The sequence below is a fragment of the Chelonoidis abingdonii genome, chromosome 4 (genome assembly GCF_003597395.2).
Source record: "Chelonoidis abingdonii isolate Lonesome George chromosome 4, CheloAbing_2.0, whole genome shotgun sequence".
NCBI classification, from domain to species: Eukaryota; Metazoa; Chordata; order Testudines; family Testudinidae; genus Chelonoidis; species Chelonoidis abingdonii.
Genome location: NC_133772.1, coordinates 148,426,843 through 148,453,477, shown reverse-complemented (window position 1 = coordinate 148,453,477; position 26,635 = coordinate 148,426,843). Strand labels below are relative to the sequence as shown.

Genomic DNA, 26,635 nt, shown 5'->3' with positions numbered 1-26,635 from the left:
GTTATAAATTTCCCTTCATTATCATCTTCTAGATTTCGTCTCATCTTTGCTACATTTGCAGCAGTGTCTGTGACAAAGCTATACACTTGAATTTTTGGTCACAGTTTGTTATAGCTTTTACTGCTACTTCCTTTGAATATTCCACTGTTTGTGCATTTGGTTGTTATATCAATTGCTTCTGTAGGATAGACAATGGAATCTTCTGTTGTCACACAAGCACATATATCACTGGATCATTGTGTACATTGCTCCACTCATCCAGATTCAGATTAACAAATTTCCCATCAATGTTTTTTTGTGTGCTGTTCAATTGCTTTCTTGTACCCTGTATCCAGTAACCTTCCAACAATGTCTGCTCTACTGGATAGAGTGTAACCGGGTCATAATGACTGAACCATGTCAATGAAATGTTTTCTTCTGAACAAGACAAAGAATTTGTTTGTATAAACAATCCAAGATACTTTCATCTATGGAGTCTCATTGGAATTTGCTGGTCCTGATTACCAGCTCATCCATGGATTGACTGGACAATGAAGAAAGTCTTTATCTGTCTTTTATACAGGTAATTTACTGTCTGATGTTTGTTTAGTTGCAGCACTGCTGGTGGTACCAGCAGATGATTCTGAAGTTGTAGACATTGCAGATGATGGGCATTCATAACCCCTTATGTCTAAGCTTAAGGAACCTGAAGCAAAATGTTAAGAAAATGTCCTTGTCAGCGAGTGTCACTCAGCACAGATTTTAAAAAACTGAGATCATAAATGGATGATTCCTACTTCTATAGCTGTTTGTACCACTGTTTAAATGATATAATTTATTCTAAACCCAGTGTTGCAGGGAAAATAATTAATAAATCATAATATCTAAATCTGTTTGAACCCTTATCTCTAGGAACCTACCAATAGCTTTGAGGGGAAAAAATACTTTTTAAAAATGTTAAAATTCATAAATGCCTAATACAACTTTACTTTTAAACAGGAAGCCTTCATCTAGGATATTTGATTATACTGAGCAATAAAAATCATTTCAGAAGTCCAGCAGTAACAGTAAAAATGTAATCAATAAATACTACCACAACAAACAAACATACCAATTATATTTTGCACGCACATGTTGAAATGCATAAGTAATCCACCCAAGACACACATTTATGACCAGAATCTAAGTTATCATTTACTGACCGAGTAAGAGACAGTAGGCAGTGCATAAGAATGGTGCAAAAATTAATAAACCAGATGGTTCAGGTATGTTCACCTCATCTTCAGCATCACTGCCTTCTAAGGAGCATTTTTGCATAATATTACTTCATTCTGACAACCAGGCCTTGCATCGCTTTGTTGCACTTTTTCCATTTGGCATATGTTCCTTTTTAGCCCAGAAGTACTTACTCTCAGGAATTTCTTGAAAATAGTGGTGTGTTTTTTTGTTTTTGTTTTTTGTTTTTTGTTTAAATGACCTGCAGCCATTGCAGTTTCCCCCCCTCCAATTTCCAGCTGTTGAAATCACCGTGAGAGGCTGCGCTCTATAGAATGTTGTCCCTTCTTCCCACAGTGTCCTACTTTGACCCAGTGTTGCTCCTTTCTGGTTGCACACTCAACTCCTTCTCCTTTGTTATGTAACTCTCTGAAAAAATAAAAGAGCAAACAACCTGAGACCTCTGCTCATGTAACCCACATGCCTTTTGCATTGCAGCCTTATATTTGTTCAGAGACCAAGAGAGAGGCAGTGAGAAATTAATGGATTTCTGATTGTTTGTATCTCTGTCCGTGTATCCATGCAAGGAGGCAGAGCAAGGATATTTACTTGAATGCCCAGAGCCACCCCGAAGCAAGGGCTTGTAGTTAATGAGCAGTTCAGTGTTTTTAGCATGAGCAGGAGAGTAAATTTCCATGGTGAGTGGAACTATAAATATTCATAATTTTGAGAACTGAGCCAATCAGAGCTCAGATAGGGAGAAGCTATAAAATAAGAATGAGATCACCCAGGTGGGTTCAGCAGATCTTGGTGAGAGATATGATGGTGTCTGGTGGAGTCAGAGGCCAGGTCCCAGTGCATGTAATGACCTTGCTGGTCTCTTGCATCTGGTAGCACAGCCCCTGGCTTCCTCACAGGATCAAGCCCTTAATACAATGCATGACTTTATTTGTGCCATATTTAGAAAGTTTTACCTCAAAAGTTAGAATCAGGGGAAAAGCCATCTTTCTTTATATAGAAAAGCAGCCTTTTAACTCAAATTTTCGGTACACGCATTGATTCAGCATATTTATTTTATTTAATGTTTTAAGATGCTATAGTAAGTTAAGGTCTTATTTAGTATTACGTTTGATTTCATTTTAATTGGGTTTAGTTTTAAAAAGAAAAACTTAAATAACCAAATAAAAAAAATCTTTTGATATTTTTTTTTTTTTTTTTTGGCAGGGGAACCCAACCCCCCCGAAAACATCAGTTTTTCTCCAACCTGTGCTGTAGTCCCGTGGAGCAGTGTTTCCCAAACCCTAGAGCGAAATGCTGTGAGGAAGGGAGGGAGAAGTTGCCCCATTCTACCCCACAGCCACTCCACCTTCACTCTATCCCATCAGCTGCTCCCAAAAGCTCTTCTTACTCAGGAGCACCAGGTCCTGTTGCACAGCTGCTTGCCTGCCTCCCTCTGGCCCCCCAGCCACCACCATTTTTGGGTCTGTGACCTGCAAAATGTTCATGTAATGGTCCATATCCCATAATCTTTCGGAACCACAGAGCTGAGTACTACTTCAGTCCACGAAAGAACCAGCCTACTGGGCAGTGCCTGGTAGCCCAGCAGCCCAGTCTGTGCCTGGTACTAGGCACAATCTCCGAAAATAAATCTGTAATAACAAGTCAGCCACAGCTTTATTCAGTATTCGTGTGCAGCAGACACTGCCATGGAGGATGGGTGTCCATTAACCACATATGAATCTTGTGAGATCAACATAACTTTGCAAGCTGTCTAGAAATCAGGAATAATTTTTTTTTTTTTTTTTATCTGCACTAAAAGAGTGGTCAGTTTTCTATAAAGCATCTACGGCCTGGAAATCAGGGTAAAAATCTTAGATCAAGCTTTTCCTATGAGATTGCTTGTTTCCTATTCACATATACAACAAAACCTCTCATCTGCTGATATCTTAGTCCTGCCTCTTCTGGCTCCACCTGAAAACTAGAAAGGCTTCTGAGACAAGTGCAAATGAAAAGAGAAAAATAATTACTCTACTTCTCCTCCCCCCACCCCCCTTTGAACCACTGGGGGTTCAAGTCTGGGATAAGTGTTCTGATCTGTTCTCATTTTGTCTGAACTGTGCCTAGGCAGAATGGTTCATAGGTGAAATGCAGGTTACTTTAAACTATAGAAGAATGTTGGTTAAAATGGCAGAAAAAATGTAGATAGAAGTAGTTAAATATTTGATTTTTTTTTTTAAAGTAAGTACATCTCTACTTTAAAAAAAAGAGAACCCAACTCTCCAAAGAAGGCGAATAAAACAACTCTACTGCTCTGCTTCAAAAACAAAAGAAAACCATAAAAATGTTCTTAGGAATGAGTTATGGCCATAGATTTAGGCTTCTTCTGCAGACTTTTGCTGTACTCAGCAGAATCTAAGATTTCATTAAAAAGCATTTCTAGCACTTCTGCTTACAGAGATAGCCCTTCCTTTATGCTGCTGTTTTGTTTGCTCTGCAGCCAACCAGACTAAAACAATATGCAGCACCATCAAAATGTGAACTACTTCCATTTGTCTTAACATAGGAATAGCATCAGTGGGCTCCTGATTCTTTATTCCTTCCACCCCTACCAAGTGTAGTCGATAGGGAGATGCACAAAATACTGGATCACACCCAAGTTTTTACTACTGAAAGTTTTGTTGTTTTTTTTTTTTTTTTTAAAGATGGTTTGTCCAAAATAAATGCCCAGCTCCAGTAAGTGGAGCTTATTTTTTTGAAATATCTAATGTTCTCACCACAAAACCTTAAACTTCTAAAAAACGTTTCTGAAGCACAACAGAGAAAGACCTCTTTAACATGGTACATTACCAACTAAATATTTAGGTTAAGTGTAGAAAGTAATTTAGTGTTGTGAATGCATTCACAATGCTAAGTACATTTAGCTGTTGGTTTTTATTTGCATCCCTCATAAATATGCCATCTTGCTGATGCAGTTCAGGGCAGCCTCACCTGTATTTCCCATCAGTTGTCCAGCAAGGATGCCCACTCTCAGCCTTCCAGCTCCCCAGCTATTGCCTTTCATGGTGGAGATTCTTGTCTTTCTCTTCTGACTGGGGTATTTCCAGGCTGCACCGTTCCCTGCCTGCACTGTTATCCCCAGCATAGACAAGTTGCTCAAGGACATCTGCTTTCTTTTTCTTCAGAGACTGATAATAGGTTTATTTGCTCTAGTTATAAGGTACCACCCTGCGCTCTCTAAGGAAGCCTGCTTTACTCTTAAGATAAAAAACATTACAGAAAAAACACATTAAAACAATGAAAGTATCTACACACATGCTAATAAGCTTACAAGGGTTCACCCCAACCCTAACATGGCTTCTGACAGGAACAGTCCTTCACACTCCCTGTGAGGGGGACTCCCTGTGGTTACAAGTTCAGCTTAGAATAAGGCCTCAGTAGGCCCAGTCCTTCCAATTTACCGTACGGATTGGGGCCCTCCACGGACCATAGAATCATAGACTTTAAAGTCAGAAGGGACCATTATGATCATCTAGTCTGACCTCCTGCACAATGCAGGCCACAGAATCTCACCACCCACTCCTGTATCAAACCTATGTCTGAGCCACTGAAGTCCTATAATCATGGTTTAAAGACTTCAAGGTGCAGAGATCCTTCCAGCAAGTGACTTGCGCCCCGTGCTGCAAAGGAAAGTGGAAAACCCCCAGGGGTTCTGCCAATCTGCCCTGGAGGAAAATTCCTTCCTGACCCCAAATATGGCGATCAGCTAAACCCTGAGCATGTGGGCAAGACTCACCAGCCAGACACCTAGGAAAGAATTCTCTTCAGTAACTCAGATCCCACCCCATCTAACATCCTGTCACAAGCCATTGGGCATATTTATCACTAGTAGTCAAAGACTAATTAATTGCCAAAATTAGGCTATCCTATTATACCATCCCCTCCGTAAACTTATCAAGCTTAGTCTTAAAGCCAGATATGTCTTTTGCCCCCACTACTCCCATTGGAAGGCTGTTTCAGAACTTCACGCCTCTGATGGTTAGAAATCTTCATCTAATTTCAAGTCTAAACTTCCTGATAGCCAGTTTATATCCATTTGCTCTTGTGTCCACATTGATACTGAGTTTAAATAATTCCTCTCCCTCTCTGGTATTTATTCCTCTGATATATTTATAGAGAGCAATCATATCTCCCCTCAGCCTTCTTTAGCTTAGGCTTAACAAGCCAAGCTCTTTGAATCTCCTTTCATATGACAGGTTTTCCATTCCTTGGATCATCGTAGTAGCCCTTCTCTGAATCTTTTTCCAGTTTGAATTCATCCTTCTTAAACATGAGAGACCAGAACTGCACACAGTATTGCAGATGAGGTCTCACCAGTACCTTGTATAATGGTACTAACACCTTCTTATCTCTACTGGAAATACCTCACCTGATGCATCCCAAGACCGCATTAGCTTTTTTTCACAGCAGTATCACCGGCGGCTCATAGTCATCCTGTGATCAGCCAATACTCCGAGGTCCTCCTTCTCCTGCTGGGCCAGGTTAACCAGTTAAACAATATAATTTTAATTGTTTAACGAGTTAACTTTTTAAACGGATATCTATATCCCTAATATAGCCATACCTCTCCAGGAAAGTGGCTTGAAAGTGTTGATAAGGGAGGAAGTACATTGGCATCCCCCCTCCATACTAAGGAGGGTACATACAATGCCACAGTAACACATACGCAGTTGCGTTTTAATACAGTTTACCCCAAAGGTATTAACTCTAATTCCATAAAGTTTATCTTCATTCCTTACAGTTAATTCATGATATTGCAGAATGTTGTCAGTCTGTCATACTTCTCAGCGAGGAGCAGGCCCTTTTATAAGCATGAGATGCTCATTTAACATTTGGCACGTCTGAAGGGGGATAAAAAGTTGTTAGTACATTTTGCCAGTATTCTACAAATGTTGGTTGATCTTTGTAATGATAATTGAGTCTTTCTGATCTTCTACTGTAAAGAGTCCAGGTCTCTTGTAGATGTTTGTGTGACTATTTTTAGGTGAAATTAGTAACTCCTTTCCCTACTGCCTATCCACCCAGATACCCGTTGGATGACTCTTCCCAATTAAAGTTTTTTTTTATGACACACACAAATGTAAAATGAAATAAAATATTGTGACCGCAAATGATACTCTAATTCATAGTTTTTGTTGACATCTTCTATATTAAGACCAGAGTTCACGATTTCACATCTATTTTCTATTTGGTTAAGCATCACGTGTCACTGTCAAATGCGTCATTATTCAGGGTCCAGTTCCCACTGAGATCGTTAGGAATTATGCCATTGACTTGTATGGGAGCAGGATCCAGGTCTGAACAAATGTACTGTCCTGATTTTAAGCAGCAATCCATAACCTCTGTTGTTGTTAGGCTAAATTAGTTCCTTGAAGTCCTGACAAAAGACCCAATTCAGCAAAGCCCTTAAGCACTGACTTCAATGGGGAGTTAAGCATATGCTTAAGGGCTTTACTGAATTGGGGCCAAAAATGCCTGTCCTGATTAAGTAGAGTAACTGATACACAAAGGCTAAGTGACTTGCCATTTGCTAAATGGGGTTGTCAAAAGGTGGGCACGTAAGGGAATGCTACACTAGCTGGTATTACTGTTACTGCTACATAGATGCATGGTACATTGTCTGAATCTGCATAGCCTATTGATGACCCTCCTTGGGACAACTCTGTGTTGTCATCTTAGGCCCTGATCCTACAATGTGCAGCTAGGGTGACTACCCATCCCGAATTGGGTTGGACAGTCCTGAAATACAGAGTTCAAGTCCCAGTCCTGGACTGAATGACTCTGGGACAGCATTTGTCCTGGATTCCATGTGGCGTGGCTCTGTGCTTGCCCGAGGCTCAGGGGCGGCACCAGCCTCTTGCCGGTGGGGTAGGGGAGGAACTGAGGTTGGTCTTTGCCCCTTCCCCCTTGCCATGAGGCTCCATCTCCTAGTCCTCCCCCTACTCCCTGGCCAGGCCAGAATCTGGAGCCAGGCAGTAGTGAGAGCTGCCCAGGGAGTCTGGGCTGCTGTGGAGAGCCCTGGACCTTCCACCTGCCATGGGTGGTGTGCCTCGGGAGTGGAGACGTGGGACTGGGGCTGCTCTTGGGGCCCCTCGGCCCCCTGCCCAGCGCAGGTGGAGAGTCTGGGAATCCCCACGGCAGCACAGGCTCGCTGGGCAGCTCTTAACCAGGTCTGGCTTCCAGCCTGGCCAGGGGTGGGGCTTTGGAGGAGAGTGCACAGAGGGGGCGGCATCTCCTGCATGTGTCCTGCTTTTGCCTTTTGAAAAGATGGTCACCCTGTGTGCAACACCTGATCTGTCTGCTGTGCTTGTAGAGAGCTCCACTGGGACTCCATGTGAATGCAGCAGTTTGTCTGCATGTTGCAGGATTATAAACTTTTTGGGGCAGAAACCGTATTTTCTTTTCCTGTAGCACCGCAGGGCCCTAATCAGGATCAGGGCCTGTGTGCACTTTCCAAATGTAATTAATCCCCTCTTTCCTGCAGCCTGTCCTTGTCTTATAAATGTGTTCTTTGGATTTAGTGGTACACAAAGAGATCAAAGAGAACCAGTCAGATGGGATCTCAGAAGATTATTTCTTTTCTTTTAATAAAACAAGAATATTCTTGAGATCAAACGTGTCTGCTATCAATTGTTGAGAAGATGGCCAGACCTTCCTTTGCTTGAGGGCATGTATGGCTGATCAGTGTAGAGTTTTAGCTCTGTGTAGTCATTCTCTGGGATAGTAAGGATACTGCTGTTGGGCAGGAGATACTTTTTTGCCTGCTCTGTGCCAAATTCTGCCCTTAAAGTCCCATGTAACTCCTATTGAATTCAAAAGGGGTTGCATATGAGTAATGGAGGGCAGGATTTGGTGTGTGAGGGAAATGGTAACTTGACTACATGAAATGGAATTCCCAGCTAGAGGTGTCCTGTCACCCTTTTGGTATGGACAGATATTTTCTAGCTTTCAAGAGACACTGGTCCCAATTTGGGAAAGCACTGGAGCGCTTGCTTCAGTGCTTTCCCAAGTAAGGATGCTTTCCAGTGTCGAATCTAGTTTGAACTTGAAATCTAGTCAATTTGGGGGGAGGGAGGGAGAATGTTATGTTGCTTCAGGTATTACTGTGTTTGCACAGTGCTTGGCACTGTAGGGTCCTGTTCTCAGTTTGTCCCTAGTCAATACTATAATAAAAACATCAGCGCCTGGGTCAACTTGCAAATCTTCGTAGCTTTGCCGTCTTGTTTTCCTAATTTAAAAAAAGAATCTGTCCCCTTCCCCCACCCTCTCTTCTGCACCAGGTGATGTAGTGAGAGACCCACACAAACAAAATTCACTGCCTGAAACAATGAAACTGTCTATACACATTGGGTTGTCACATGCACAAAGTAAACACAATGGTAAAAAGAGAACGTTTCCTTCCCACCGTCTTTCTATTATTTCAGTTATGGGTGTTGATTGTAAATGATAGTAGGTAAAACAGTTTGAACAGAAGCTTAATTTTTAAGCTGACAATCCCTGTAGCTCATCATTTTTTCTGGTCTAATGTGCTAAAAAGTTTTTTTTTCCCTCGTCTCTGATAAATTGTATTTAAATATGTTGGTGCTTCTGAAGTAGAAGTAGTACGTGTGTGTGTGGGTGTATGTGTGTGAAATATAAATAAAAGGAAAACTGGTTAATTGAATGGAGTTGGCCAGTGTTTAAGACAGTATACAAGCAGAATGACAAAGTAACATCGGAGCAAATAATTACAATTGCACTGTTCTGCAATTTCAAATCTTAAATGAAGGCAGAATAAAACTGAGTTGCTCTGGCCTGCTTTTCCTCTATAAGTAATGGAACCAGTCTGCTCAGTGGGATGGAAGTTTTTGTTTCAAGATCCTTCACAACTGTCTCAATATTTCTCTTAACTCTCTAATCATTTGCCTGGGAGGCTGAGATTAGGAAGAGACAGGGAAGCTTGGCCATTAGTACACAACTGTTTCATGGCTTTAATGTACCGAAGATATAAATAACGTGTGCTCGCTTGCTCTCACTCACTCAACAATAGAACATGACTGCAACAGGTGTTGTCCTGTGCTAGTATTTTGCATGATACGAGTACCCAAATACATCTTGAATTCTGTATTGGTTTCCATGGCCTGTGTGTGTTCTTCTTTTGTTGTTAAATGTTAGTTGACCTCTAACAAGTGACAATTATAAATGAAGATACTTGTTAATGTGGTAGAAATAAACATTCTTTTGGGGGAGGGGGTGCCGCTTCTGTGTACAATATATTTATCTGCAGTGCTCTGAATTTATGAGCATTAAAAATCAGGGGACTCTAACACTGGGTATTGGTAATAATGAGACATAGAATCTCTTGAGTGTGGTTGAGTCTGGTTTGAATCTAGCTCAGGCCTAGAGGGACAGAATTGTTACAGTACTATCTGTAGACGCTGGGAGGGCTAGGGCCAGATTGTGATACCTTGTCGTCTGGCTATACAGAAAGGGGGACAGGAGACATTTGTTACGAGTTTAAGCAGGCTACAACTTCATTATCAGATGTCTGGGACTATCCTTCAGATAAGTGTACAGTGCAGTTAACCCCTGAGGGTTTCTGCCAGCTCCCCTTCTTTTTCCATCCAGGTCACCCCACTTTGCAGTGAGGATGCAGGCTACCTGGCATTCTCAGCAAAGAGGCCAAGTGGTTTAAACAGGGAGAATTAGTGCCTCACCCCCTGGAGGAGGCTTCCTTAGACCAGACCAACATAGGGAAACTTGCACTGCCATTGCAGGTGCTCTTCGGTACTTTGAATGGAGGCCGTTTCTTTCTAGTGATGTTAACCTGTCACCTTTCATGAGCACAGAGTGCTTCCTTGCTCTTACTCTCACTCTCACTCTCACACAAAATTAAAAATAATGTGCAAATAATAAACAGGGAAAAGACTTACCTTGCAGTTACTGTTAAGCATCACTCTTTCATGTAACTCATTTTTCTCTTCTTCAGATGCGAGAGTTGTGTGGAGCTGCTGTTTGTCCGGGGGGCTGGAAACTGTCAGGAGTGTGATACGCCGCTGCGGAAGAGCAACTTCAGAGTGCAGCTCTTTGAAGACCCTGCCATTGACAAGGAGGTGGAAATTCGCAAGAAAGTGTTGAAAGTGTGAGTATCGTAGTTCAGAAAACTAAATTAAAATGGACTTCAGTTACTTCCATCTTCAAAAAAGGAGTTATTTTTTGCCAATGGGAGTATATATGGGGATCTAAGGATTCAGATATCTTAATTTTGTTTTGCTTTGAAGGTTTTAAGTGTCTAATTTTTATTTTAAAAAAGGAATTGATTTGCTCTGCAAGCGATGTAGCTGGTTGACCTCGTTAGGAACGGAGGCTCACCATGACCTTGAGGGGTCTTTGCTTTCCTAACTAGACCCACTGTATGTAATGTGGGGGGTGTTGTGTTTGCCTCCTTGAAAATGGTTGACCTTCTAAATTGAATTGGCTCTAGAGCGCAAGGACAATAGTTGCTTTGTCCTTCTGAGGTGAATCAGTGAGCGGATCAAGGAACAGGAGCCTTGTTGTTGTTGCATTTGGATCTATCTTTTGAACCATGGAGTTTGAAGATGAGGGTCCCACAAATGAAGACTGGGGCTGGAACCTGTAAGGTGGGAAGGTTCCAGAGCTCCAACTTTATTTTGAGTCCAGAAGTCTGCACAGGAACGAAATGCCCGCCACAGCCTGACCCTCTCAAGCCTGAGTCGGCTGGCACTGGCCAGCCGTGAGTTTTTCTTGTCTGTGTAGACATATCCTTAAGACATGTGCTTTTCGTACAAGTGTTGGTAAGGAATCTGTCTGTCAAAAACATCTCCTGAATCTTTCTTTTTTGTTGTATTATTACAGACATATTTGCTGACAGGTATTTTGAAATAAAATTACCAAAATAATTGAAAATGGCATGATTATATTGTTACTTTATTATATTGTGCACAGAATTTTTAGGTTTTTTGGTGCAGGATTCGCTCTGGAGTAAAATTTCTTGTTCTCTCACTTTTACTGTTGAAAACTGTTTGTTTTTGTCAGATATGAAGGATTGTGTGAAAGTTATTTATGCTGGAGAGATGAATCCCACAACATTTTATGTTCGTTGCATGAATAACTTTTGTCTGTCCCTCATTTTGGGTCATTGTTGTGTCCCACATGTGAGCTTTGAGAGGTGTGGGTGCCTGGGCTCAAATACGATGGCACCTATTGGCTGTACCAGAGCTGAACACAAAGCCAAACTGCATACTCTTCAGCCATTTCCCCGAGGGGCTGAGGTGGTTATTTTCCTACTGAGAGTACTCCTACTAAGTCTGCCCTTTTTTTTTAGTAGTGTCTGAGGAGCTGATTTGGAATTGGTAAACTCTAGCCTATGCCTCCACTCTTTTGCAGCCCCAGAAATGTGGTAAAGACTCAGGTGTAGCACTGATTCAGACAGTGGTGGCCTCTTCACTTGGGGATGAGGAATCCTAGTTCACTTTAAAGGAGCCATATTGTATTCTGATGATAATGATCCTTGGCCATATATACCATGTATGAAACGAGCACAGTGTTGAATTAAACTGCCATCTCGGTGCATTATGCAAACACTAGTTTTTCGTCTCTCTCAGATACAATAAAAGAGAAGATGACTTTCCCAGTCTAACGGAATATAATGATTTCCTGGAAGAAGTTGAAGAAATTGGTAAGTCTTAATGTTTGCATTTTTGATGTGCTGTGCTCAGGAGACCACAGGCTTTTATCTTCCAACTGCCTAAGAGAATATCAAAGCTGCATTTCTTTAATAGGATTTATCATGATATCTGATGTTTATCTGATTACTTTCTCCTTACATTTTTAATCATATTTGTCCAACTGGGGGACATATCTAAGTAATAAACATTTTATCTGCAAGAGAAAAGCTATGATACTTAGAGGAAGTGGTGTTTTATTGCTGGAAAGGAAAGGCACACAGGGCATTGGTAGTGCTGCAATAGAAAAGATTAAACAAAGAAGAAAAATTCAAATTCTTCTTATATGCCTCTCTTAGTTTTATTTACCATGACAGCAGCCATATGGTGTCTTTCATCATTTTGCTTCTGTGAGTACAGTAGTTGGAAGCGGCTTTGAAGCAGATGACCTTACATACCACTGTGGCAGCATTTTATGTTGCTATGCGGGAGAGGGAGGTTTAGGAGCAGACGCTGAACTCTTTCTCCTTGGCTTTGCTGAAGCGGAGACTTGCCCTTTGAGGGAGGAATTTGTTTGTATTGGAGTTCATTTTCCGCTTTTTTAGAGTTACTCAGGATTTATGGCAGGGTGATGGAGTCTGCATAGACAAAAATAGAAGTGTTCAAAGGAGTTGCTCTTAAATTATTTGTTTTTTGGAGGACTGAAGGGGCTGGGTGCTTTCAGGGAAGGCAGTGATTGAGGTTTAAAAGAAAACGCGGTGAAGGTGATCTTGCTCCCTTTTAACTGTTTGGCAAAGAAGAATAAGCATTCCTTTGAACTTTGTTGGTGTTAGCTTCAGAGTTGCATTCCCCACCTTTGCAGCTATAAGTAGCATGTTGTGTTATTGTTGGCATCAGAAGGTTGAAGTTGGAAAGCTAATGTGTTTGGCTATGAAATTTCAGATATAGCCAGGCAGGCCAAAGCCTTTGGGACAGATAGGTAGAGGGTGTGCATGTGTGTGTGTCTGGAGGAGGTTCTAGCAACTTGGACAGATTGTTGAAATGATGCTGGGAGAATCTATTTTGTGCTTGTGAAACGGAAAAGAACATTTTTGTAGCATTTTGCCATAGGCTTCCATCTCATTATTGCTATTACCATGGCTAGAAACATCCATTCGCCTCAGGTGAATGGAAAGCTTGGCTGAGTGGGTGGGAGTATGTGCACCATCAAGTTTTCTCCAGAGTTTAAGATTGTATTTATATTTCTAGCTCTCACGGTTGATGTTAAATTGCCAAATAGGAACCAAGTGCAACTCGGTACCATGCTACAGGCTCTGCATGGCAGACTGGCCCTTGTATAACACATGGCAATTACTGATAACTGCTGATACAGCGCGCAGATTAGGAAGCTGGCGTAGGTGGAAGCAGAAATTGACCTTCCGTTGAAGTTTGAATAGATTTTATATGGTAGAGGTCAAATGTGAGTTGAAGTTCAGCTTCACCTTACTCTGGATGCCTGGTAAATTAAAAGTAAACTAAATAACAGCCATAAGACCTAAAATCAAAATTGTGATTTATGGAACAAAATGTATAAAACATGCAGAAATGTCTGTCTCTGCAGCCCCTGGGACATTTTGTTGCTGTTTTCCCAGTAATTGTTTCTTTGGAGTTCAACTTGAGCACGTGTCATTTACAGTGTGTTCTCTCATTAGATGTGATCTATAACCTTATCTGAAAGGTTCATTTCCCCTTCACAAGAAGCGTATTATGCTTAGTCATTTTCCTTTATTTTTTTAAATAGAAAGAGCAGGGAGAACACTGGTGATATAGCAACAAACATAAACATTATGGTAGTAACCTGCCAGTATTTCCATTTTCTTCTCTCTCTCTCTCTCCTTCTCTCTCAAGTGGTTTAGAATTGACCATTTAAAAAATGTTAAGTGCCCCGAAAAATCAGTTTGACAATTTCTAGAATCTTGTAAACACGTAATTGTCATTAACACCACGAAAAAATGAATAGGGTAAATTCTGCTTTGCGTCAGCTGGCACAACACTCATTGAAATCAATGGGACATACATGTGCCTTACAAAGAACACTGCCACAAGTACAACAATGTGAGCCAGACCCTTTTTATATGCTCCTTACTCTTTTTTCCCTTCCGTATTGTTTCTTAAACTATTTTTTTAAACTTAGTTCTGAGCTCTTTGAGCCAGGGACTGTCTTTAGGATGTGCGTATACAGTACTTACCACAGTATGGTCCTGATCTGTGAGTAGGGCCTCTAGGCATTACTACTATACACATAGTTAATAATTATTACTGCTTTTTAAAGCATACAGTATAGTCAAGTGGGAAAAAGTGACTATTGTTCATGTGCCCTATGGGTAAGAACTTCTTTCTACTTTTCAAAGCCTTTTTTATAGTAACTATTGTGTAGTGATTTGTGTTCATGCCAAAATTACTATCTAGTGAATTCTTATTGGATGTAAAGAACTAATGCCTGTGACTTTTTACCTGTTTTCCGTGTGGTTCACATCAACTTCATTAACAAAGGAAACTACACAATGCAGAGGCATGCAGCTCTCTCAAAATGTAAAAGATGACAAAGATATGGAGAGTTTTTGTACCTGCCCCAGCTAAAATGCCCCTTATTTGACCTGATGGGGATGAGTAATTGGAAATAATTGTAACTGTGCAAGCACTTAAAAAAAAAATTACAGTAAAAAGAGAACTGAGCTGGAACATCCATAATTCATAATTTCCAATTTAGGTTTTTCCAGCTGGATTATTGATTTTTTTTCCCCACCCTCCCCCTAAAAGAGGGTATGGGCAGAAGAGGTTGGGACATTTTGCCGTCTTCAGTTGATGCTGAAAGCAGTGTTTTGGGGAGGAGGTGGTAGAGCATGGACAATCGGCTTCGTTCTGAAGCTCCGTGCCTTCAGCATTCATCTCTCTGCCACTCCCAGTCTCTAAGTGGCAATGAGCATTATGATAACTGCTCAGAAGCAGAGGTTGAAAATGATGGGGTAGGAAAAGTGGTGTTTGTGCTACACTAATACTTACCAGTACGTTTTTAACTTAATTATAGCTGTCTTACACCAGTAATATCTACATTAAGCACTAAGTCTATGCGTATAATATATCACAGGATAACGATTTACAATTTTGTTTTTTTAAGATCTATTGGCTAATTTAATGGACCTGAGAATTAGGAAAGTGCTAATCTGTAGGAGAAATATTTATTGACCTTTTTTTTATTTTATTGGTAAGGCAACACAATAAATCAATTTTTACCTTGTTAGGAAGTAGGAAAGAAAATCTTGACTATATCCAAGCTCATAACATAAACTTCATAATAAAGTACATTGACTGTCTGTTGTCAGATTGTTTTGACACACTTTGGTTGCTTTGTAAAGTCAGGTGATTCTAGTTCTGTAGTTTTATTTTAATCCATTCGGGTTAAATCTTGTTCCTGATTCTACAGTCATGGGTGGCCCTGGTGCAGGAGAATCCATGCATTTCCCTTGTGGATAAGAGCTGGGCACATGGACTGGGGCTCTTGCAGGTACCCCATGTATCTAGTTGGCTGTTTCGGTCTGCTTCAGCAAGAACTCCTTATGCCCCAGAATGGAAGGGGTTGGGGTTAGGCTGGTGAATCATGGCTGCATATGTCCTCCAGCCATTCTCCCTCCCAGGAGAATCTTGCTTGAATATTTCTCAATGGGAAGAATTCTTTATAGCAACCATAGCTATCTGCGTTAAAAGAAACACTAATTAGCAAGAGAATGCTCAAAATTGGTAATGTCTTCAATAGAAGATGTGAGAGATTTTGATGATGCTGATTTAAACACCAGTGATGGATTTATTTACCACAAACAGTGCTGCCTTCGCAGACCTGTGATTGTTCCACATGGCTTTAAGATTTGTCTCAAAGGTTAATTTTAAATTCCATAATAAACTAGCATATTGTTATTCCTTTAGTTATGAGATTAATTAGTAGCACTTTTAAAAATAGAGATTATCTCACTCTGTCAAGGCTGGATTTCAGGAAATCTGTGGAGTTTTGCCTAAATAGAATTAAACGTTTCAGAAAATACAATAGGCTTCTTGTTGTGTTTCAACAGCTGTCTAAAGGCAGGTCAACTTCTAAACCAACCAATGTGAGATGAATAAGGAAGTAAATAATTCTCGTATACAAATCAGCTTCTGTGTCTTTACCTTTACGTTTTTCAGGCCCATTATGTGAGCTTATATTATGCTTCAGAATAGAAAGTAATAAGACTGGCTTCCCTTTGAAATCTTTGCAGAATAGCCATCTGCTTTGCTAGTCATGTTCATATTTTTTTGTTACTGATTTTTAGCTAGGACTAATGTAGGATTCCTGGTCTTAACTCTTTGGTTGTTGGTTTGAAACTTTTTTTTATTTTTTTTAAATGTTGCTATTAAAATTAAAAAAATTGCCCCCGTCTCTCAAAACCCAAAACAGGCCAAATTCTGTAGACCATATCTGAGTAACACTCCTTACTGAGGTCAATTTAAATTCTATGGAATTTGGCTCAGCCATCAGTATGGTGACACCATATTTTAAATGCTCGTGGTTGAAGTATTGTTTATTCTATGGCTTATGTTCACCAGTCCTCAAATATCAGCTGTTATTCACAGATCAAGAATAACTCTCTATTAAACGCCCTTAACAAAAAGGAGCATGCCAGCCTGCTAAGCTAGGTTGTTGTAATTGAATAGCGAAAATATATTTTTTTAAAACTTTTGTTAGGAAGTGGTGCTTTTAGAAGATTTAACTATTAGACTATGTATGCTATTAAGCCTAGTTTTGGCTAGGTAATGACCAGCAAAGAAGGCTCTACATCCAAGAGTTTAGCTTGCATACTTGCCAATGTAGGTTTTATAATATAGGTTAGGCCAAATCTAACTCTTTAATGTTTTAAACTTTGATGTCTAGACATTTTGGGGGAGTTGAGGGAAGGTGCTGGGAGGTGCTATGATGAGGCAAGGAAGTGAATCTGTTTGCTGCCTGTGGCCTGCTTACCTACCTATTGAGAATTGTGATTTGGTCCTCAGCTGAAACCTGACCCCCCGCGCCTCCCCTCTGCAACCTGCCTTCCCCATTGCCAGTTCCTGACTGCTTCCTCAGGCTAGGCATTGGAAAAAGGGTAGTGATTCAACAGTGAGGTGGCAAAATTACTCAAGGTAATTAAGTCCAAAGCAGACTTCCAAGAGTTACAAAGGGATCTCACAAAACTGGGTGACTGGTGTGAGCGTTCCCTTCCTACTTCTCCTGCTGTAAATTGGCTCTTCCCATGTGCTGTGGCCCCAACTCGGGCTGGCACTGGGGCCACGCCACCCTCCCTCCCGGCTCTCCAGGGATTGGGACCGTGCCGTCTGCCTGCCCTCCCTCCCTCCCTCCCTCCCAGCACTAGCCTGGGACAGGGGCCGGCGGCCGCAGTGAGGGGTGGATGTGCTGAAGGGGCAGGATGTTGGGCAGAAAGTCAGGGCTGGAGGATAGCCTTCCCAAGCCAGTGGTTCATATGCTGCTGATGGTGACTCGGCAACAAAATGGCTGATGAAATTCAGTGTTGATAAATGCAAAGTAATGCACGTTGTACATACAAAATGATGGGGTCTAAATTAGCTGTTACCACTCAAGAAAGAGATCTTAGAGTCATTGTGGATAGTTCTCTGAAAACATCTGCTTAATGTGCAGCAGCAATGAAAAAAGTTAACAGAAGGTTAGGAACCATTAGGAAAGGGATAGATAATCAGACAGAAAATATCATCATAATGCCACTGTATAAATCCATGGTATGCCAACATCTTGAATACTGTTGCAGACCTGGTTGCCCCATCTCAAAACAACCTATTAGAATTGGAAAAGGTACAGAGAGGGCAACAAAAATTATTAGGAATATGGAACAGCATCCATATGAGGAGAGATTTAAAAACACTGGGCCTTTTCAGCTTGGAGAAGAGACAAGTAGGTGGGGATATAATAGAGTTCTGTAAAATCTTGACTGATGTGTAGAAAGTAAATAAGGAAGTGTTATTTACTCCTTCTCATAACACAAGAATGAGGAGTCACCCAATGAAATTTAATAGGCAGCAGGTTTAAAAGAAACAAAAGAGGAAGTATTTCTTCACAACGCACAGTCAACCTGTGGACCTCGTTACGTGGGAATGTTGTGAAGATCAAAACGATAAGAGTGTTCAAAAAATAAGTTCATGGAGAATAGGTCCATAAATGGCTATTAGCCAGGATGGTCAGGGATGCAACCTCATGCTTTGAGTGTCCCTAGTGTCTGTTTTCCAGAAGCTGGGAATGGACGACAAAATGGATCATTCAGTTGCTTGTTCTGTTAATTCCCTCTGAAGCACCTGGCATTGACCACTGTTGGAAGACAGGATACTGGGCTAAATGGATCATTGGTCTGACCTAGTATGGTTGTTTTTATGTTCCTATGGTATGAGGAGGGTGCAGAGGAACTTGCATAGAGCCCAGAGGGGTCCTATGCAGGGAGCTGCTGCTTACAGCTGGGGAACATAGCTTGTGAGGTAGCTATTCTGACACCTCGTTTTGGGTCTGGGTGAAGAAGTAGAAGAAAGAATCTGATGTTCTGTTCAGTGGGGGCAGAAGGAGAGAGGAGTAATTGGTGTCTAGCCTACTCAGTTACAGGGGCTCTAAGGACTGATTTGTGGATTTGGAATGGCTTCAGAAGATAAAATAAGAGGTGTGTGTGCGCGTGTGCGTGAGAGAGAGAGATTTTTTCTGCCTTCCCCACCCTTGTGGTCCGACAATGAATGTTTTTGAACCATGCAGACATGAAGTTCGTCAGCATGCTTGTCAGGACCTGTTCAGCCTATTATGGTTCAGTTTGAAAAAAACTCTTGAAACAGCCACGTTTTGTAAAACCCAGTTGAGAAAGTCATCCAGCAGTGAGGTTATAGAGGAATACCCCTGCTGCTTAGGTGACCAAAGGCATTTGGCTTCTCATCTTCTACCTCCGCATGCACCTGAAGTGTACCTGCGTATCCTGCTAGGGCAGTGTACCTCTGTCATGTGTTTTTTTTTTTTCTTTTTTTTTTTCTTTCTTGTGTCATCATAGGTTTAGAGAGCTGTTGTATTGGATTTAAATTGTAGGAAGTTCTGACGCTCACATGCAGCTACTTTCATTTCAGAGATCTGATCAGAAATGTGGTTGTACTCCAGCATTTTCACATTACAGTTCTTTTCAGCCACTGTGCCCAAATGTCTAACAGCTTGTCAGTTGGAAGCTACAGGTTGGAAAGCTGGAGGTCAAAAAAAAATTAAAATAACCAGTTTTCTTGAGGAAACGTTGCTACAATAAACGTTGCGTAGCTAAAATAGTACAGTTATTTTCTGCACTTTTTCTTTTAATTCTAAGATTTCAGTGCAATGTAATGTTGAAAAATGCTGTCTATTTTGGAAGAGAGCAGCGTAAAAAATGAAAATCCATGTTGAGCAACCTCTCTCAAAACATAAGGGCCCAGCTTTCAAAGGTAGAGAGCATTCACTGTTATTTACTTGTATTAAAATAACATCCAGTGGCCCCAGCTGAGGTCAAGGGTCCATTGTGCTAGGTGCTGTAGGTGCTCATAATAAGGGATAGTCCCGCCCTAAAAACTTAAAATCTAAATAGGTGAAGTGTGGGAGAACAGTATTATTTTTTCCCATTTTTACAGCTGAGGAAAGAGATGCATAGAGGCGTTAAATGATTTACTCAATGTCACATAGGGAGTATGTGGCAGAGCTGGGAATTAAACCCAGATTTCTGAGTCCCAATTAAGGGCCTAAGCCACAAAACCATCCTGCCTCTGAAATATCTCTAAAGTTGTCGGAACTGATGAATCCCACAACCCCAGAAAGTCAGGCTAAAATAAACTCAAAATCCTTTCGATCATTACTTCCTTGTAAGAAGGGATATAAAGCATTTGTGTTTTGGCTATAATCTACGACACCACTTTATATTCATCACATTCAGCCCAATTGCTCCAATCAAAGGGATTACAAATTTCCCTCACCCAGGCATAAATATTGAGCTCTCTGGGTGGGAACCAAGGCCTGTGATTCCCATTGATGTGTCAGGGTGAAAACTAGCTATATTACATTAGCTTATCCCTAAATGTTTTAGGCAGGTACAAAAGTTTGTCATGGTTGTTTGATGCTATACTAATGATTTTTTTTTTTTTTTAAACCCAGACCAATGGAATTAGCCATGCTTCCTGAAAATGAATGCTAACTCACTGGTTACAAGAGTGTGCAATATTTTTCCAATGTTACTTTTGTTTGAAATATGAGTGGCGTCATGCTCCTCACCACCATTCTTGTGCCATTATCATTGGTTCCAGCTCCTTGTCGCTTCATTCTAGACTAAAACCTACTCAGCAGCAACTTATATCTCTGTCATTATGTGTCTCCTTTTTTTGTTCTGCCAATAATACCTGCTTTGTTCTTTTGTTCCTTTCTGCCGCTCCCAACACTCTGCCCACTTCTTTGCTGCCCTTTATGCATGGAATGCCCTTGCCCAATCTGTGAGTCTGAGACAGCTCCCTTGCCTACTTCAGAACTCTCCCAGAAGCTCACTTCTGCCATTGTGCCTACGCAAGGTGTGAGTGAAGAAAGGATGTAAATCAAATGGACAAACATTAGCTAATGGAAACAGCGAGATGTGTTCCTGCCTATTGTTAAATTAAAAAATTAGAAATAGTATATCAGCTACGCTTGTGTCCTGTTGAATTACTGAGCACTTCAATGCATAGAGGGCAGCAGTGACCATGAGATGGTCGAGCTCAGGATCCTGCCAGATGGAAGAAAGGAGAGCAGAAGAATATGGACCCTGGACTTCAGAAAAGCAGACTTTGACTCTTTCAGGGAACTGATGGGCAGGATCCCCTGGGAGGGCTAATATGAGGGAGAAAGGAGTCCAGGAGAGCTGGCTGTATTTTAAAAAAGCCAAATTGAGGGCTCAGGAACAAACCATCCTGAAGTGCAGAAAGAATAGCTAATATGGCAGGCGACCAGCTTGGCTTAACAGGGAAAACTTCAGTGAGCTTAAACACAAAAAGGAAGTTTACAAGAAGTGGAAACTTGGACAGATGACTAGAGAGGAGTATAAAAATATTGCTTGAGCATGCAGGGGTGTAATCAGGAAGGCCAAAGCACAACTGGAGTTGCAGCTAGCAAAGGATGTGAAGGGTAACAAGAGGGTCATCAGGGAAAGTGTGGGACCCTTACTGAATGCGGGAGGCAACCTAGTGACAGATGATGTGAAAAAAGCTGAAGTATTCAATGCTTTTTTTGCTTTGTCTTCACAGACAAGTATGGGGAGGAAGTGAGCAGCCCTCAGTGGGGAAAGAACAGGTTAAGGACTATTTAGAAAAGCTGGACATGCACAAGTCCATGGGGCTGGATGCAGTGCCTCCGAGGGAGCTGAGGGAGTTGGCTGATGTGATTGCAGAGCCATTGGTCTTTATCTTTGAAAACTCATGGCGATCAGGGGAGGTCCCGGACGATTGGAAAAAGGCAAATATAGTGCCCATCTTTAAAAAGGGGAACAAGGTGAATCCAGAGAACTACAGATGGGTCAGCCTCACCTTAGTCCCTGGAAAAATCATGGAGCAGGTCCTCAAGGAATTCATTTTGAAGCACTTGGAGTGGAAGGTGATCAGGAATAGTCAACATGGATTCACCAAGGGCAAGTCACAAAGCCATGGCTGGGGTGATTTAGTTGGGGATCGGTCCTGCTTTGAGCAGGGAGTTGGACTAGATGACCTTCTGTGGTCCCTTCCAACCCTAATCTTCTATGATTCTATGTGTATATAAGGCACTTATGTGGCACCATGACTGAGGTATCTGGGCATCTCACCATCCTGAATATATTTTTTCCTCCCAACAGCACCACAAGGTAGAACAGTGCTATTATCCCCATTTTACAGATGGGGAAAAACTGAGGCACAGAGACAAAGTGACCTGTTCAAGGTCACACAAGTTTGTGGCAGAGCAGGTATTGAACCTTGAACTCCTGACTCCCAGGCTAGCGCTTCAACCACTGGAACATCTGTCCTCTCCTCACAAGTCAGATTGTGTGCGCTCTCTGTGGCTGGGACTGTGTCTTTTCTAGTTTGTGAGTAGTTTATCAGTGACATAGAGTGTGAGCTTCCCTGCTCTTTCATGTCAGTGTATCTCAGCTGTGTTCTGGAGGGGCCACATAAAGTGTGTGACTGGACTGTACAGTCTCCAGGTTGATTTGCGCTGAGTGGGATACCATCTATGCTAGTTTTAGGGGTATGGTGATTTCTCTGGTGTCCGCTCTGAACTCAACTGAGGCCACCAAATGATCTTCATGTGATAATAACTTTGAGTCAGAATTGACTTGACCCCAATTCGAACCAGTGACCTAGTGGTGAAAGGCTCTGTATCTAATTACTAATCCCCTGCACACCTACTTCTTTCAATCCGCCTGCTACAGAAGCTGCGCTATTCCTGGAGGCATGTTTAGTTCAGATATACATGATTGGGAATGTTCAGCGAAACAGAGGAGACTGGCTGCATATCCTTCATCTTGTTGCATAACTTAAATGAGGAAAATCCTCCTAATATTTGTTGTGTACAAAGAAGGTTTAGCACAACACATAGCATTGAGTGATAGGTTAACTTGTTTTCTTTTTATGGATCCCTGCATAAATGTGGAGATTTTCAGCAAGGACAAATGAAACTGTGTGTCCTTGTGCTTCAGAACTCTTAAAGAATATAGAAATCTAGATTTCCACCGTATAGTAAAACAGTAAAGTCCTATCAAAGTCCTTGTGCCAAGATGACCCGTAGGAAATGGAAGGGCCTCGTTTGTAATGAGGGGTGTGTGTGTGTGTGTGTGTGTGTATCCTACTTAGTCTAGTTCAGTGGTCCCCAAACTTGCTGCCCATTCCTCCTGTCCGCAATCCCCTGCCCCCCCGGAGCCAGGGCCAGGAATGGGGCTGCGGCTGGGGAGGGGGGTGTTAGGATGTGGACAAGGGTAAGGGGGCTGAGGCTGCGGGTGGGTTGGGGGGCAGGGATAGAGCCATGGCCAGGGACCGATGGCAGAGAGCAGGAGCAGAGCCACAGTCTGCGGTGGGGGCTGGCAGCCGGGGTCCTGACCAGGTCCAGAGCCACGCCAAGGCTGGGGATGGCGTTATGCACAGGTCTGGGAGCCGGGGATGGGGATGGGGATGGGCCGGGGCTGGGTGGCACGCTGATCCAGCCTGCCATCACCACCTTGAACGCTCCTCTGTGTTTCTGGGGTGGGGGTGCCCCACGATTTGGGGACCTCTGGTCTAGGTTCTTCTTAGCCATAAACTACTTGTTATAAAGGCAAGTTTTTGTGTATCTTGGGTATTGATGCTGTTCAGGGGATTACGCAATCAGTATCCCATGAAGGAAGCAAAAGATCAGGTTCTAATTTCAGTAATGCAGGTATAAATTTGCAAGAACTCCAAGTAAATCAGTGATGTAACGAAGATCAGGATCTGGCCTTTGTGTGTCCAAGTGACTTTTTGTCATATTCAGTTAGGTATATGGGGCTAATGTGGTAGGGACAAGGAGCATTAAATAAAGATAATACTTATTGGTTATGGTTGTGTGTGTGTGTGTGTGTGTGTGTGTGTACACCAGGTTAATACTATGATTTCATGCATCTTTTTATTTATTTTTTTTAAATATCAATACAGTGTTTAACTTGACAAACAATGTGGATTTGGAGAACACCAGAAAGAAAATGGATATGTATCAGAAGGATAACAAAGAAGTCATTCAGAAAAACAAGATAAAACTGGTTAGTTTTGCTGTTTTTTTTTTAAAAAATTCTTATTCAATAGTTGAATTAAGTATTTTAAAGAGGAATGGTTGTAAAATGCTGTCTTAAAGGAGAAAAGAAAAAACTCCGACACACATACTGACACACTCCATAGTAAGAAAAATGTGATATGCAAGTATTCTCCTCTATCAAAGATTTGCTTGCTTCAGGAGATCATGTTGACAGCTGAATTTTGTGTGCTTATTGTTTTGACAAGGGTTTAGAGAGAGGGACTGACATAGGTAGGTAGTAAATGCAGGCTCTTCCAAACATATGTATGCTGGCAGTGTATTTGGACAATATTCAGAAGAGACTGGGTTCATTCCTACTTCAGGACAATAATTTCTTTCTCATCCAAAGGAGGAAGAAAAAAAAATCCAGACACAGACATTATGAAGCTCCCAAGAGAGGGCTGGAGAATGGGAAAACAAAGGCCTGGCTTATGCAAAATTTAAAACGAGTGATAGTGAAACAAACTTTTGTAGTTTAACAAGACAAAAGCCTTTTTCAGTGCTAATGATGATACCGCTTCTGAGAGGATTATAAAATACGTGTTCTGTATACAGGCTACACATACTTTCCTGTAGGTTTTTTTATTAAAATATTATTCAGACAAAGTTCTGCTCTCCTTTAAAAGTAGCCTGGCAAGGATTTTTTTAAATTTGAAACATTATAGGCAAACTTTTTTTTTTAAAGTGTTTCTTCCAGCATTAAAAATATACATCATTTTGAGAAGAAAATGTTTCAATTCAGGCAACTGTAGTAACAGAACTGATACAATAAGGCCTGATCCTGCATTTCTTTTGCACTCAACATTCACATTAGGAGTTTGGAGTCTGAAAATAATAAATTTGAACCATGTCTTCTGAGAACCAAAGAGTTTCCCTTGTTTGTGAAGGAAGATGTTGGACTGGAGTAGTACCAACAAATAGAGTGTGGAAGTGGGTTTTAGTCCATGAAAGCTTATGCCCAGATAAATTTGTTAGTCTCTGAAGTGCCACAAGGACTCCTTGCTGTTTTAATAAATAGAAAGCTCCTCCATATATCCCTGTATGTGTATAAAGCAGTGAGAGCAAAGGTGATGCACTGGATTTCCTTTCTAAAATCAAAGATCATTCAGGTCACGTATAACTTGTGGGAACATAGCAGTTGCCATATCGGATCAGACAAGAGGTCCATGTAGTCTGATATCTTGTCTGACTGTCCAATATCAGATGCATCAGAGGAGACAGGTAAGTAGCGGGGTCCCCCTGAGAATCTATACTGGGACCAGTGCTGTTCAACATATTCATGAATGATTTGGAAAAAAGGGTAAACAGTGAGGTGACACAGTTTGCAAATGATACAAAATTACTCAAGATAGTTAAGTCCAAAGCTGACTGAAAAGACTTAAAAGGGAATTCATAAAACTGAGTGACTGGGCAAGAAAATGGCCGATGAAATTCAATGTAAATAAATGCAAAGTAGTGCACATTGGAAAACATAACCCCAACTATCCATACAAAGCAAAGGGGTTTAAATTAGCTGTTACAACTCGTGAGAGCTTGGAGTCATTGTGGATAGTTGTCTGACAACAGCTGGTCAATGTTCAGCGGCAGGCAAACATCTAACAATGTTAGGGAACATTAGGAAAGGGATAGCTAAGAAGACAGAAGGCGTAAATGCTAGGGGTGTTACCACATCTCCTGGCTTGAAGTGGATTCCATTATATACAGGGTTTACAGCTTGGTTCAATGGCTCTCAGCACCCCCACTATAAAAATTGTTTCAGCAGCCCTGTCAGAACCCCTGGCATTCTAATGCCATTGTATAAATCCTTGTAGGTCCACATGTTGAATACCGCATGCAGTTCTGGTCACCCCATCTCAAAAAAGATGTATTCGAATTTAAAAAAAAAAGTACAGAGAAGGGCAGCAGAAATGATTAGAGGTATGGAAAAGCTTCCATATGGGGAGAGATTAAAAAAACTGAAACAGTTCATCTTAGAAAAGAGACAAATGAGAGGACATACGATAGAGATCTATAAAATCATGAATGGTGGGTGAAAGTGAATAAGGACATTTTTTTCCCCCTTCACATAACACGTGAACCAGGAGTCACCCAATGAAATTAACGGGCAGCAGTTTTAAAACAAACAAAAGAAAGAACTTCACACAATGCACAGTCAGCCTGTGGAACTCATTGCCAGGGGATGTTGTGAAGCTCAAAAACTTAACTGGGTTCAGAAAAAAATTAGATAAGTTCTAAGATAAGAAGATAAGATAAGACTAAGATAAAGATAGGTCCATGAATGGCTATTAGCCAAGATGGTCAGAGATGTAACTCCATCATCTAGTGTCCCCAAACCTCTCACTGCTAGAAACTGGGACTGGACAACAGGATGAATCATTTGATAAATTGCCCTGTTCTGTTCACTCCCTCTGAATCACCTGGCACCGGCTGCTGTTGGAAGACGAGATAGTGGACTAGGTGGACCATTGGTCTGACTCAGTGTGGCCATTCTTATGTTCTAGGAAGATGCGTGAAACAATATAGGGGATTACTATAGCACAACCTGCCCATCGGGGGTCATTCTTCCTAAGCCCCATCAGTTTGTCATTGGCTTATTTCCTGAAGCATACATGTTTATATCCCTGTCTGATGTAACTGTGGTTATTGTCATTATGGATATGACTCCTAATAAACTCTTGGCTTCAGTGATCTCTTGTGGCAATACATTCTACAGGTTTATAATCCACTATATCTTTTTTTTTTTTTTTAAAATAAGTGGTTAGTTTAAATTTGTTGCCTTTCAGTTTAGTTGAATCTCCCCTTGCTCTTGTATTGTCAGAGAGGGTGAATAGCAGCACCAAATTCACTTTCCCTATCCGTACCCTCTTAT

The 26,635-nt window shown here is 41.3% G+C and overlaps 1 protein-coding gene across 1 annotated transcript in view; it reads left to right on the top strand.

Annotated features, from left to right (window-relative positions):
• The window catches only part of MNAT1 (MNAT1 component of CDK activating kinase), a 214,394-nt gene that overhangs the window by 55,290 nt on the left and 132,469 nt on the right, over positions 1–26,635 (top strand). The window contains exons 2-4 of the mRNA XM_032789203.2: positions 10,220–10,372; positions 11,856–11,929; positions 23,631–23,734. Coding sequence (XP_032645094.1) covers positions 10,220–10,372; positions 11,856–11,929; positions 23,631–23,734 — 331 coding nt within the window. The remainder of the gene's footprint in view (positions 1–10,219; positions 10,373–11,855; positions 11,930–23,630; positions 23,735–26,635) is intronic.